Source organism: Neophocaena asiaeorientalis, unplaced genomic scaffold, assembly GCF_003031525.2.
Source record: "Neophocaena asiaeorientalis asiaeorientalis breed wild unplaced genomic scaffold, Neophocaena_asiaeorientalis_V1.1 scaffold1098, whole genome shotgun sequence".
Classification (NCBI taxonomy): domain Eukaryota; kingdom Metazoa; phylum Chordata; class Mammalia; order Artiodactyla; family Phocoenidae; genus Neophocaena; species Neophocaena asiaeorientalis.
Window position 1 is genome coordinate 24,436 of NW_020175055.1, and position 13,542 is coordinate 37,977.

A 13,542-nucleotide genomic window follows, 5' to 3' on the forward strand; every position below is an offset into this window, starting at 1 on the left:
AGAGGGAAGTTGCAAACCACTAGCCTCTTCTGAAAAGCGGTAAGGGGGACGTAGACAAGGTGCAGCAAAGGTTACTGCATTCGTTAGGAGGGCCCAAACCGTTACTTTCTACCTGCTGAGTCAGGTGAACCGTTTCATGGGGGTGGGGACTAGCATATGAGAAAAGGGCAAGGACGGAGGATGTATTTATTTGTTCTCTTTCAAGACTAAATTTAGGGCCCTTCATATGCAGACCCATTGGCAGACTGTGTCTTGGGAACCCTCTTGGCCTCTGGGAGAGAAAAGAACTGGGGTCAGTTTTCTGCAGCAAAAGGTACGGCCCGTCTTGGCTTCCTCCCGTCTGTGTATTTCCTAGCCCTCAATCGACAGAGCCATATGGCTTCTGCGGTCTGGGGGAGTGCTCCCTGGTGGGGCCCACCGCCCCAAGCCCCAGCCCAGCCGCTCACGGACATCGACTTCTGCTCTGGGGCACAGCTGCAGGAACTAACCCAGCTGATCCAGGAGCTGGGTGTGCAGGCAAGCTGGAGTGAAGGTCTCAAGCCAGGACCAAATCTCTTCCTGGCCAAGGACTTTGTTTTCTCTTTGCTTGGTAAGTCACCCTCCCAACCTTCGGGAACTTGCAGCTCTCAGCTCCGCCTCACCCCGCCCCGGCTCTGGATCACGACTTTACGATCCCTTAACTTTCCTTACGTCTCGTTCACCGCCGGGACCCTTGCTTTCCTCCTCATGCAGAGCTCCTGCTGCTTCGTTGTGGGCTTCGCGAGGGTTCCCTAGATCTGGGGCCTGCACCTCTAGGTCCTGATGGGGTCAGGTTTCTGCAGCAAAAGGTACGGCCCGTCTTGGCTTCCTCCCGTCTGTGTATTTCCTAGCCCTCAATCGACAGAGCCATATGGCTTCTGCGGTCTGGGGGAGTGCTCCCTGGTGGGGCCCACCACCCCAAGCCCCAGCCCAGCCGCTCACGGACATCGACTTCTGCTCTGGGGCACAGCTGCAGGAACTAACCCAGCTGATCCAGGAGCTGGGTGTGCAGGCAAGCTGGAGTGAAGGTCTCAAGCCAGGACCAAATCTCTTCCTGGCCAAGGACTTTGTTTTCTCTTTGCTTGGTAAGTCACCCTCCCAACCTTCGGGAACTTGCAGCTCTCAGCTCCGCCTCACCCCGCCCCGGCTCTGGATCACGACTTTACGATCCCTTAACTTTCCTTACGTCTCGTTCACCGCCGGGACCCTTGCTTTCCTCCTCATGCAGAGCTCCTGCTGCTTCGTTGTGGGCTTCGCGAGGGTTCCCTAGATCTGGGGCCTGCACCTCTAGGTCCTGATGCTCGGGGACCTCATTACGAGGCCGGCTTCACACTCCTGGTGCCCGTGCTTTGTCTAGATAGCACTGGGCAGGAGCTGCAACCAGACGTGGGATCCTGTTACACATGGCTCTTCCTCCCAGAGCAGCTACGTGGAACCTTGGTCGGGGAGGCATGGCAGGACTGCCTAGGACCCCCAGTCCCAGGAGGAGGTGATTCGATCCACCCAGCCCGAAGCAAAGAATCTCCCAAGGATCCGCAAATCTCCATGGACCACCGACACCTCACTGAGCCTGAAGCACACGAGTCTTTGGAAAACTCACCTAGTAATGTTTCAGTGCCAGAGTTGCCTCAACAAGACGTAACCGATGTTGACTTTCCCTCACCACTGAAGAAAACGAATGTTGACGTCACCAAAGCAACCGACGTTAGCCCAGTGCCACAGCCATTGGAGGCTCCGGAGGCGTGGCCCACATTGTGCCCCGCCCAGGTGGCTGCCTGGTTCTCTGCTTCGCTGGCTGCGGTCACTGAGTCCCCGTTTCCGGTTCCGGGTGCCCCGCGCTTGGTCCACGCAGCCCGCCACGCGGGGGTCACCACCATCCTCCTGGCTACGCCCGGGCCCCCGCGCCGCCTCCTGCTTTTCGACTTGACCCCCGTGGTGTCCATGGCCGGCTGGCCCCAGGGGGCTCAGAGCCACTCGTGGGCTGGCCCGCTGGCCTCAGCGTCGTCTTCCTTCTACCTGGTGCCCGGCGGCGGCGGGAGCGACACAGAGCAGCCGTATGCCTCCGGCTGGCAGTTCTGCTTCGCCCACCAAGAGCTGGCGCTCAAGACGCGCATATCCGTTTCCCTGCTGCAAGCGCACGCGGCGGCCCAGGCGCTGCTGCGCCCTCTGGTGGCCAGGACTAGGGTCGCAGCGCCCTACCTCCTGTGGACGTTGCTCTACTGGGCGTGTGAGCGGCTGCTCGCGCTCTATCTGGTGCGAGCCGAGAATGCGGGCGCCTGCTGCCTAGGGCTGCTGGATGAGCCGGGCCGGGTGCTCAAGGCCGGGGCGCTGCCCCACTATTTTCTGAGTGGCCAAAAGCTCCGTGCGGGGGACGGCGCCGCTTCGCTGCTCGGGGCGTTGGCCCTGCTTCGCAGGGACCCTGCCCGCGCCCTGCGCGCCGCTGTGGAAGAGGCCAAGGCTGCAGGCAAGGGGGGTGGCTTAGCCGGCGTGGGTGGCGGGGCCAATTAAAGACGCTGTTCCTACTAACCTGGAATGTGCTTCTGTTGGCCAGCGGGATGTGGAGGGGACTGCTCTCCCCTCACCTGGGAGACCGGCTGAGCGCTTTGGGCGCAAAGAGCCCGTTCTAGAAGGACTCCTTGCCGGTTCCTCCTACCCTCCTCCCGCCCCATCCCTGGCACAAGTCGTTCCATTCTGGCCTCTCCACTTTCCAAATCTGTGGCCAGCACCCCTCCCACTCCGGTGCAGCCTCTGGCATCCATCTCCCTCCAGTTCTTATGGTCTTTTCTCTTAGGAGTCAATCGGGATGGGGGTAATATATTTGCTGAAAAAACGTGTAAAGGAGAAAGGTATGGAGACCAGGGACTGACAAACTTGTCTCACAAAAAGCAGAGACATTAAGGAGGCCGGATTTCACCCCAGGATAGACCTCACCACCACCGCTATCTCTTCAGTTATTCCCCCCACCTTCCTCATCCAGTTCTGTCCTCCATCCCGGGCAGTAGGGTCCCTTTCTCCGTTCTCGGGGCATCCGCCATTCCATCTATCTAAGCCCAACCTCTCCCCCCATCCAGAGTTCCATTCAGTGAAGTCGCCTCCTTGTCCCTCCTCCTCTGAACCCGGAGACATGCGAGATATGCGGCTTTGCCTCGGCTCCTCCTGTCTCTAAGACCATCTCCACTCCCTGCCTCCAAGGAACCCCGGGGTTCTGCCGGCCCAGCTTCACCTCCCGCTCTTTCCCGGCGTCGCCGCCCCCTGCGCCGCCCCTGGACCGGCTCTCGGGAGAGGGGGAAGCCGCTGTCGCCGCCGCCGCCGCCTCAGCTTCCCACAGCCGCTACCGCTGCCGCCGCTGCCGCCGCTCCGCTTGGTCCAGCCGCCAGGCCCAGCGCTCACTTCGTCAGACGAGGGCGGTCTGCGGAGGCACCCTCACTCCTTCCTGGGTTCTGGGATGCCTAGCCGGGCGTGGGGGGAAGCTCCGCTTGCGGGCTACGGGGAGAGAGGAACCTGGAACCAGAGCCAGCGCCAGCCGTGCCCGGATCGACAAGACCAGACAGGTTGAGGGGCGTCGGGGAAGGAAGAGGGGGCGCTATAGGCAGTCCCGGGGAGGACAAGGAAACCGTGTCACAGAAAGCTCTGATGCGCTCTGACTTATAGCGGGTCTGTTCACATTTGGGGACCTGTGACAACGTGGGTGCCCTCCTCTCTCGGGGGGCTTGCTGGATTGGAGGGCGTGGGATCTAAACAGCACCAGCTGTCCCCGAGGAAATTAGGGGCTGCCAGTAAAAAAGAAAAAAGCTAAAAACCTATGCTCCTTATTCCGAGGTGACACAGGGCCCTTCAGACAACCACCTGGTGTAACCACTAGGAAGGGCGCATTTGGACGTGACTTCAAAAGGAGTGGATGGTAACAAGGTGAGGAAAGGGGCTCAGCAGCTGGAATGCTGTGCCACTAGAAATGGGGGTGACTTGGTAAAAAGCGGTATCGTCTAGAGACAGGGTCTGGGAACCTCTTCTTGCTGATTGGCGACAGTCTGGATATTTCAAGGCATAGTTTTTGGGGGATTTCAGTGAAAAACAGTGGGGGATTCTTCACTTCGAGGGTGGCAAAAGAAAAGACACCAAGGTTGGGTTCTTCCTAGACACTGGCAGCACCCCAGCAGGGGTGGGGTGAGCTAATATCCCCAAAGCTAAGGACCCACACCCTTAAAATTACAAGAATGGCTTTGGCAGGAGTGCAGGGCCCGGAAATAGGGTGGAAAGGTGCCTGGGGATATTGGAACCACATCCTGGAAAATTTGAGGGTCTTGGCTTTGGGATAGTGTTAGTGGGGGACAGGGACATTGCAGATCAGAGAAGGGGGAGATTTCTGTGGGGAGCAAAGGTCGAGGGTTGAGTCAACTGAGAGGTACATAGGCTGCTGGGTCTGGCGAAGCTACCACGAGGCCCAAGGGTGGGAGCTGGTGCCTGGGATGGGGTCGTCTAGGGCTTATCCTCAGGTCCCGTGGGTGAGGCAGCGAGTCGGACCGGAGAGTCAAGAGCATGTCCTGGTGAGCTAGCGGGCTTCTCCGGGGGGGGGACTAGTGTGCTCCGGGAGCCTGCCGGTTTTGGGGTGTCTCCTCCTGGGGCGCCATGGCGGCACTGGCCAGCAGCCTGATCCGGCAGAAGCGGGAGGTCCACGAGCCCGGGGGCAGCCGGCCCGTGTTGGCGCAGCGGCGCGTGTGTCCCCGCAGCACCAAGTCCCTTTGCCAGAAGCAGCTCCTCATCCTGCTGTCCAAGGTGCGACTGTGCGGGGGGGCGGCCCACGTGACCGAACCACTGCCCGTGTGAGTGGCTGGGGAGGGGTCTCTGGGCCGGGGGCCTATCCGCCTAGGAGGTTGAGGCCAGGGACTCGGAATAGCAGTGCCCGACTGACGGGGACTCCCCGAAAGTTTAAGGAGGTGGGCCTGGACCACAAACTCTCGGCCAGACGATGCCTCAGTTTCCCTTGTCTCGTGCCCATAACTCCGAGTCTCCTCGCTTTCGAGGGCAAGGGGAAGGCTTGAGGGGCTAAGCCTGGTGCCCCGAAGCCTGGAAGCTCCCGCTCGCCAACCCCTCCCAACACAGGAGTCCCCACCCCCACCATCCTCTGCCTATGTGCCGTCTCTCGCGATACTTTCAATGCCCAGTGGAGGGGCCTGGGGGTTCCAGACTCCTGGGTCACCCCAAGGGTTTCTGTGGCTCCGGTAGCCCCATCCCTGTCCCGGTTCTCCCGCTCCTCCGAGCCTTGGATCCGTTCCTCCTCGTCGAGCTTGCCTGGCTCGGTACCAATCTCCCCAGCTCTCCCCTGGGTGTCCTTGCAACTACCTCGCCAGTCCTTCCCTCTGTGCGAACCCCTCCCGTGACCTGCACTTCAAGAAGGGAGATGGGCAATCCCCCACGACCGCCTACACGGCTCAGAAATCGGGCCCCACAGGCTCAGGAGACCCTCTGCCGCGAGGAAGTCAGACACACTACAGGGCTGGATACCCGCACGGAAACTGGGGGTTGTACCGTCTACGAAGGGGTACCAGGAACTTGGCCACAAGCACCAGGTGGGGAGAGTTGTGAGGGTTAGCCTGTGGTCCCCGTCCCAGTGCGACAGGCGGGAAGTCCCTCTTGCCTCGCTCCCGCCCACTCTAAGCTCCCCTATGGGGAGACCCCCCACCCCCTCGCTGGCGTCCTCCTCCCCCCGCCGCCGGCCCTCCGCAGTGGTATGGTCAGCAGCCCACCCTTTGAGTGGGACCCAGCCCCCACGTGAGTCAGCCAGCCTCACCAGCTCCCTGGCCCCTCCCCCATTTCCTTGGTTTAGTACCGAATATCCCCCATCCCAGGTGGGTTACCTGGCTGAAGGGGAGAGGCTGAGCCTCAGGGAGGGCTGGGCCCCCGTGAGCCAGCAGACTGACAGACAGACAGACAGACAGATGGGTCGGTGTCAGACAGGCCGGCGGTGGGCCAAGGCGAGGCCCGCGCGAAGCGAGCGGCAGCTGGAGCAGCAGGTGCTGAGTCAGCGTCAGGTCCAGTCCCACCTCCACTCCTGAGGGTGCGACCCTACCCTGGGGTCACCTTAATGCCCCCCACATTCGCAAACACACTGCACTTTCAGCAGCTCTGCCTGTCTCCCTCTGTCCTCTGCGTTTCCATGTATCTCTCCCTTTCCTCTTCCTTCTTCTCCCCTCCCCCCATCCTGGTTGAGCTGTAGAGTAGGAATTAAACCTTTAAATAAATTTCAGTCAATTAAACTGAAAGCTGGTAAGAGGAAGCAGAAGGGACCCACACCCCAGCTTCCTCTGGAGTCAAAGAGAGGTGGGATAGAGCTTGCTTAGAGGGTCAGGGAGCTGGGGCCCTGGGACCCTCTTCCTTCCCTCCATCCTCCTTTCTTTCTCTCCTCTGATCCCGCCAAGTGTAGCAATGTTTCTGGGGACAGAGATGTCATGTTCCAAGATGAATGTCTCTCTCTCCAGAGCCTCAGCTCAAAGGCATCGTCACCAAACTGTTCTGCCGCCAGGGTTTCTACCTCCAGGTGAATCCAGACGGGAGCATCCAGGGCACCCCAGAGGACACCAGCTCTTTCAGTGAGAGGGGAATCCAGCTGCTGGGTGGGAAGGGGGAGCGCAGGCATAGGAGATGACAGTCCTATTGTGGCTTCAGGTTCTGTTGTTTTCAGCCTGGCTCTTTGACCCCGCAAAGGAAGAAGTAGAACTGGGATCAGAATTGAGTGGGGGGCTCAGATGGGGATTGGATGCTTGGGGTACTGATACCCCTTCTCCCCACCCCTAGCCCAGTTCAACTTGATCCCTGTGGGGCTCCGTGTAATCACCATCGAGAGCGCCAAGCTGGGTCACTACATGGCCATGAATGCTGAGGGGCTGCTCTACAACTCATTGAGACAAGGGGGCAGAGTGGCTTGGAGTCAGGGAACTCCCCTAGCTACAGCCTTCCCAACTACAGATATTTTGCAGCTCAGGGCTTCCTCTCCCTCCAGCTCTTGCCGACACCCTGTCCTCACTGCCCGCTCCCAAGCACCTCCTCTAGCGTCCCTCCAATCCCTTCTCCTCCAATAGCCTCCTAAATACACCCAGGCTCTTTGAATGTCCAACTCTTGCAACCTTTTAGGACCCCTGTGTCTTCTCCAACCTCCTCTAGACCTCATTATTACTCACTTCCCCAGAGTCATTCAGGATGCTGGGGAAGGATTCAGGAACTCCTCCAAGCAGAAATTCCCTCCAGGTGCCCTGGATGGTGAGAGGTTGGGAGTAGAGCAGAGAGAAGTTATCTTCTTATCCCAGGCCCCCAGAAGTCTAGTTCCCGGCCCTCGAGGGGCCATCAGACTCTTCCTCATGCTCCCTTTCTCCCAGTTCCTGCGTGGACTCAGAAGTTGGCTCTCCCAGTCTCAAACGTATGGATTATATCCTGCCTTGTTCTTCCCAGGGCTCCCTTCTGTTCAGTGATGTGTCTTTTTGTCTTTCTGTCTGTGTGTGCCTTTCTGGGTCTTTGTCTCCTCAGCCACATTTCACAGCTGACTGTCACTTTAAGGAGTGCGTCTTTGAGAATTACTACGTCCTGTACGCCTCTGCTCTCTATCGCCAGCGTCGTTCTGGCAGGGTCTGGTACATGGGCCTGGACAAGGAGGGTCGAGTCATGAAGGGAGATTGAGTCAAGAAGACCAAGGCAGCCGCCCACTTTGTGCCCAAGCTCCTGGAGGGTGAGTATGGACCCCTAGCGAAGAGGTGGACCACATGGGATGGTATTGACCTTGACATGGACATTTAGTGACACCCAGCTAAGGGGCTATAAGTGTTTTAAGAGGACACATGCTATGACAGGTCAAGCCAGGAAGGCTTTGGCCTTTGGAGGTTTGGGAAGCTCTCCACTTCTTCCTTCCAAAGACATCTGGTCAAACGGGCTTCAGAGAGAATTCATTTCAATTAGGGTGTACGTGTATGTGTGTGCATGCTGTGTAGCTATGGCTCTTTGTATCTGGATACATATAAGAGTCCGAGTATCTGACCGTCTCTGTGTGTGCATCCGCTTCCATGTTTATGCCTCAAAGAACAGACGTGTTGTGGAGTGTATATGTCTGGGGTTCTGCTGCAGACACCTTGTTTCTGAGCATGTATTCCTTGGAGAATGCTCATATGTATGTGTGAATAAATTGTAGCATGGGATCGTGGAGAAGATGCAAGTAATGAAATCAAACACAGACCACTTGTGGCTTAACACAGTTCTCTCATCTGTACCTTCTTGCATAGCTCTGCTAACATAGGGAACCAATTAATGAATTCCAAATAACAGTGAAATGTATAGAAGAGATGGGACGATTTGGAAAAAAGTGGACAGATCCTACAAGCCTCTAGTTTTCATACAGAAAATAAATAAAGCTTCAGTGGGCTGGGACTTTTAAAACCATTTATCAAATGAGTGATACTGGGCAGTGATACATACCACCAACAACAACGCCCACACATGCCTCCGTGCCCTGTTCTCTGAGTCTAAAATGAAGATCGGAGCAAAGGATGCTTGTGAAAGTTAAATAAGATGTTGCTATAGAAGGTGCTCAGAAGACGTGGTCCCCTGTAGGAAAAGGAGTGGAGGGGACCCAAGTCCCAGGCCTAGGGCCCCAGTCTCTTCTCAGACTCTGAAATAGACAATGACGATTCCTAATTGTAAGTGTTGTCAAAGGTCTTCCCAAAACACCTTAACCAGAGCTAAAAATCTTACACATCATTGCTAAATACATGTAGTTTGGAGGTAGACCAAATTCTTCAAACCATGGGGTTTATGATGAAAAGATTGTCAAAGGTCCTCATGGGGTAGAGGGAGCTGGAAATCACTGACACAAATCTGTAGATTTCAAACTTCTAAAAAATCCCAATAGAACCACCCAGCCCCCAACCCTGTCAACACACACACACACACTTTTATCCAAACAACTTTTACAGGGAACCCCAAGCTATGAAACAGATGGGGGCAGGGGCAGAGGCAGAGGATATGTGGGCCTGCCTACTTCTCTCTGGAATCTGACGAGGGGCTCCTGGGGCACATCCACACACCCTGGAGCCCCCCAGGTGAAAACCATGCATCTAGATAACCCCAGAGTCCCGGCCAGCACTGCCACTCTCTAAGGCTAAACCTCAGTTTCCAAGCAGTAACAGACCAGCTAATGTTTTCTGAGAGCTTCCTATACTCCAGGTTCTGTGCTTAGCTCCTGACACATGCTATCTTATTTTGGCCTCACATGTTCTCCAGGAGGAAGACCCTAGTAGTACTCTTAGGATCCCCATTCTCAGCTGAGGAAGATAAGGCCCGATGCAAGGATACTGGGCATTATAAGAAAAGTGTCCAAGTTCATTCAGCTTGAACATCATGGAGCCAAGAAGCAAACCTAGATAGTCTGGGTCTCGAATCTGTGTTCTTAACCCAGCCTGTAAAGCCTCCCAGTTTTGAGGGTTAAGTAGCATCTTTGCGAGTTAAAGTTCCCAATTCCCCATCAATTGACATTGTAACACCATTTTTAGTTTTGGGTTTTTTTGGTTTGCTTGTTTTGTTTTCTTTTGCTTTGTTTTTAAGAAGAGGTATGGGAGTGACCCCCAATTCACCTCAATCTCTTATCTAAAACCCTCTGTGATCAGGCCAAAAGAGTAGAGCTCAGAGTTACTGTCTAACTTGAGGATCAAGCCATTGACTTTGACAGCAACCCTGGCTCCTGGGAAGATTTTTCCTGCAAGTATTTTTTGATGACAGGACAAGGTGGGAACGGAAACAGAGAGTAGCATCCAATACCTCTCAGGGCTTTAAAACCCACCTTATTGGACTCCCCTGGTGGCACAGTGGTTAAGAATCCGCCTGCCAATGTAGGGGACACGGTTTCAAGCTGGTCCGGGAAGATCCCACATGCCACGGAGCAACTAAGCCTGTGAACCACAACTACTGAGCCTACGCTCTAGAGCCCGCGAGCCAAAACTGCTGAGCCCACGTGCTGCAACTACTGAAGCCCATGTGCCTAGAGTCCATGCTCTGCAACGAGTGAAGCCACTGCAATAAGAAGTCCACGGAACTCAATGAAGTGTAGCCCCCGCTCGCATGCAGCAATGAAGACCCAATGCAGCCCAAAATCAATCAATCAATAAAAAAAAATAAAAGCCCCGCCTTATTTACCAGGCACTACACTCCAGTGAAGTAGACAGGACTATCCCCATTTCATGATGGCAAAACTGAAGCTCAGAGAAAATCTGCTGGAGATCCCCTAGGTCAGAAGCGTCAGAGCCTGGATTTGAACCCAGCACTCTCTGACCTTCCATCACTCTACACGAGACCTTGGGGAGAGTGGGGCCTTGCCCTTCTTCAGAGCCTTCCTCAAAGCCTTCCTTCTTTGCCTGCTTCCACCACAGCCCTTGTCACCAGCCATGCCAATACTTGTTGCCACTTCTGCCTCTTCTACTACCCAGAGAGCCTTGGTGGTAGACTGTGAGTACACACAGGGCCCTCTGTGAAGGTCTGCTAGGGAATGAACAGCCCAGTCCAAGTAACCCAGACCTCCGAGGAGATGAGAACCACCCCTCCACGAAGGAAGGATCTTAGATTACAGGAAAGCACCACTGGACTGCCCAGCACCCCTGGGCTCCAAGCACTCAGAACCCCTCCGGCCCCTGGAAATTCACACTTCCTCCCTCCCACACATGGTGGCCTTCTTTGGTCTCTGGGAAATCCCAGGGCAACTTTTGACTTCTAAGTGGGTGCCCAGGAGCCAAATTTTCCCCAAAAGTTGAGCTTGTGATGGGGTATTCAAATACTCCCAGCTAGAAGGACGCTTGTCTGTCTTTCCCTCTGCTTCAGGACCAAATATCACACAGGACAGTGTGTTTAAGAACCTGGGATCTGGAGTCCGCCAGACATGGGTTTGAGTCATGGCTCTGCCTAGCTCTGCGATTTGGGGTAAATTAACCTCCTTAACCTCCCTGAGCCTCCAAGAGGAAACAGTAACTAACCGTGACCACACAGTGACGTTTTGAGAGTCAAATAAGATAATGCACAGGGCCTGGTTCAGAGCAGGTGCTCAAAAGGAGTGGAGCCTTGAAATTGAGCCCTGCCCTCTCTCAGAGGCTCTGAGCGGCTGGTAAAGGAGGAGCCGGTGGTCAGAGTGGAGCAGGGAGCAGCTCACCTGTGGGAGGCGGGGATGGGGACAGGAAGGGAAGCCCAATGCTGAGTCAGTGGGAGCTGCGGAGGGCACAGTGACTCAGACAGATGTTCCCACTCAAAGAACCTGCCCCAATACTAACCACAGGAAGCAGATAGGAGTTCAGGCAGTAGGGCCTTTCCATGGTAGAAACCCACGGGCAGTGTGCTAGGGAGGTGGAAAGGGGACACCAGGGTGGGCAGGGAGGGGAGAAGATTAAACTTCAGGCTGTAAAACAGAGAGGGAGACACAGGGCACAGTCTCTCCCACAGCCCCTCGGAGCGAGGTCCAGGAAGATGAAAAGGGCAAGCTGCCTGGGACCAGGAAGAAGCCGGCTCCAACTTCAGTAGGACACCCTCTTTCCTGTAATCTAAGATCCTTCCTTTGTGGGCTGAGACCGGAGAACCTTAGCAGAAGCCTAGAAAGAGAAGAAAGGAACTCGGGTTGACTGAGCCCCTACCCTGCGCCCAGGGCCAGAACTTTATAATGACCTTTATCTCTAGATGCCTCTCTTGTGTCCACACAACCCAACACTGCAGGGCAGCACCCCCGTTGCATATCTAGGGGCCCAGGTGAGAGAGACGGCACCAGCTAGACGTGGCAAAGCGGGGCTTCAAACCCAGACCTATATGGCTCTCTCAAACCTGTGCTTTTCCTTTCAGAAAGGCAGCACCATTCTTAAGCACTGAAGCTGTCGGTCCTGGGTTCAAGTTGACACTTCTGTCAACTACTAGATATGTTAACTCGGATCAGTCACTCATCTCTCTGGGCCTCAGTTTCCCTGGTTATAAACCAAAGAGAGTAGTGGTACCCACTGCTTAGGGTGTGGTGAGGATTGAAGGAGTTCAAGCCAAGCCTGGTACAGAGTCAATGCTCCATTTATGTCGACTGTGGAGTTTGTGTTCTTCTCCAATAAAGCCACTCCCCAGGAGAGTGGAAGAAAGCACGGCTGCCCCCACTCCATGTAGGCTGCAAAGGAGAGAGCCCTGGACATGGGGGCTAAGGACATGATATCAGAGCCCAGCCCTACACGTTACCTGGGGTGTTACCTTGGACAAGTCACTGGACGTCTCTGAACTTCAGTGTCCTCACCTCTAGAACGAGGATAGTGAGGCTACCAACTGTGCAGGGCAATGGTGTCACGCCGGGTAGGTGACAGCCCCTAGCACGGTCCAGAGGAGAGCAGAGACCAGGAGGCAGGGACTGGAATTGCCCTGTGGTGGAGACTGATGAGCTGTGGGGAGTAAGAAAGAGAGGGGAAGGGATGTGGAGGAAGGTTCAGATGCCCCAAAATATCCAAACCCTACTGCCAAACCAAGGTGGGCATTTTCCAGCCACAGAAACAGCCCCTCGGAGCGAGGTCCAGGAAGATGAAAAGGGCAAGCTGCCTGGGACCAGGAAGAAGCCGGCTCCAACTTCAGTAGGACACCCTCTTTCCTGTAATCTAAGATCCTTCCTTCGTGGGCTGAGACCGGAGAACCTTAGCTGAAGCCTAGAAAGAGAAGAAAGGAACTCACCTGACTCCTCAGGCCCATCCCCAGCACTATCATGGTTCCATTTACACCCCTGACCAAGGCTGACAGGTGATCTAGCAAACGGAGCTCAGGTAACCCAGGACAAATCCATTGTCAGAACCGTAAGTATTCAACATACTCAACCATGGCCTTCAGTTTCAGGTAAGATTCAATTCAGCTGCACAAAGAAACCCAAAACATTCCGAGCTTTTGCACCCTAGTTTTTAATCTCTCAGGTGAAAGTCTGGAGGCCTGAGGTCCAGGCTATAAGAGAACTCTGATCCACAAGGTTGCCAGGGACCCAGGCTCACTCCAGCACCCTCTTTCCATCCCTAAGTTATGGCCTTGGTCCTACAGCCTCGAGTGAGGGCACCTGCACTCCAGGCAGCAGGGCAGGATGAGGAAGAAGAGGGGGCAGACCTTGTCTTTTAACAAGGGTTCCTGGAGGCTGTCACATGACACATCACTTTACAGCCTCCAGTGGGTGGCTGGAAAATAATTTCTTCTTTTGTGTGTGTAGTATGCAGGCCTCTCACTGTTGTGGCCTCTCCCGTTGTGGAGCACAGGCTCTGGATGCGCAGGCTCAGCGGCCATGGCTCAAGGGCCTAGCCGCTCCGCGGCATGTGGGATCTTCCTGGACCGGGGTGCAAACCCGTGTCCCCTGCATTGGCAGGAGGACTCTCAACCACTGCGCCACCAGGGAAGCCCTGGAAAATAATTTTTATTCTGGGTGGCCATAAGCCCAGCTAAAAGTTCTGTGACAATGGAAAAAGGGGAAAATGGATACTTGCCTTTTGTTTTCTCTTCTAAGTTCATTTTCTG

At 55.4% G+C, this 13,542-nt stretch overlaps 2 protein-coding genes across 2 annotated transcripts; both read left to right on the forward strand.

The window, feature by feature from the left end:
- Nucleotides 1-889: 889 nt before the first annotated feature.
- LOC112412348 (transmembrane protein 102-like) lies at nt 890-2,532 on the forward strand. Its single transcript, XM_024764019.1, has 2 exons — nt 890-1,103; nt 1,205-2,532. The coding sequence occupies exons 1-2, from the start codon at nt 890-892 to the stop codon at nt 2,524-2,526; spliced, it is 1,536 nt and encodes a 511-aa protein (XP_024619787.1). The 3' UTR covers nt 2,527-2,532.
- A 2,073-nt stretch (nt 2,533-4,605) lies between these two features.
- Nucleotides 4,606-7,735, forward strand: LOC112412347 (fibroblast growth factor 11-like; the record flags this gene model as incomplete). The annotated part of the gene is given in 4 exon segments (XM_024764018.1): nt 4,606-4,809; nt 6,458-6,605; nt 6,811-6,932; nt 7,537-7,735. Coding segments are annotated over 4 exon segments (634 nt in total), but the record flags the coding sequence as incomplete, so codon positions are not given.
- Nucleotides 7,736-13,542: the final 5,807 nt, after the last annotated feature.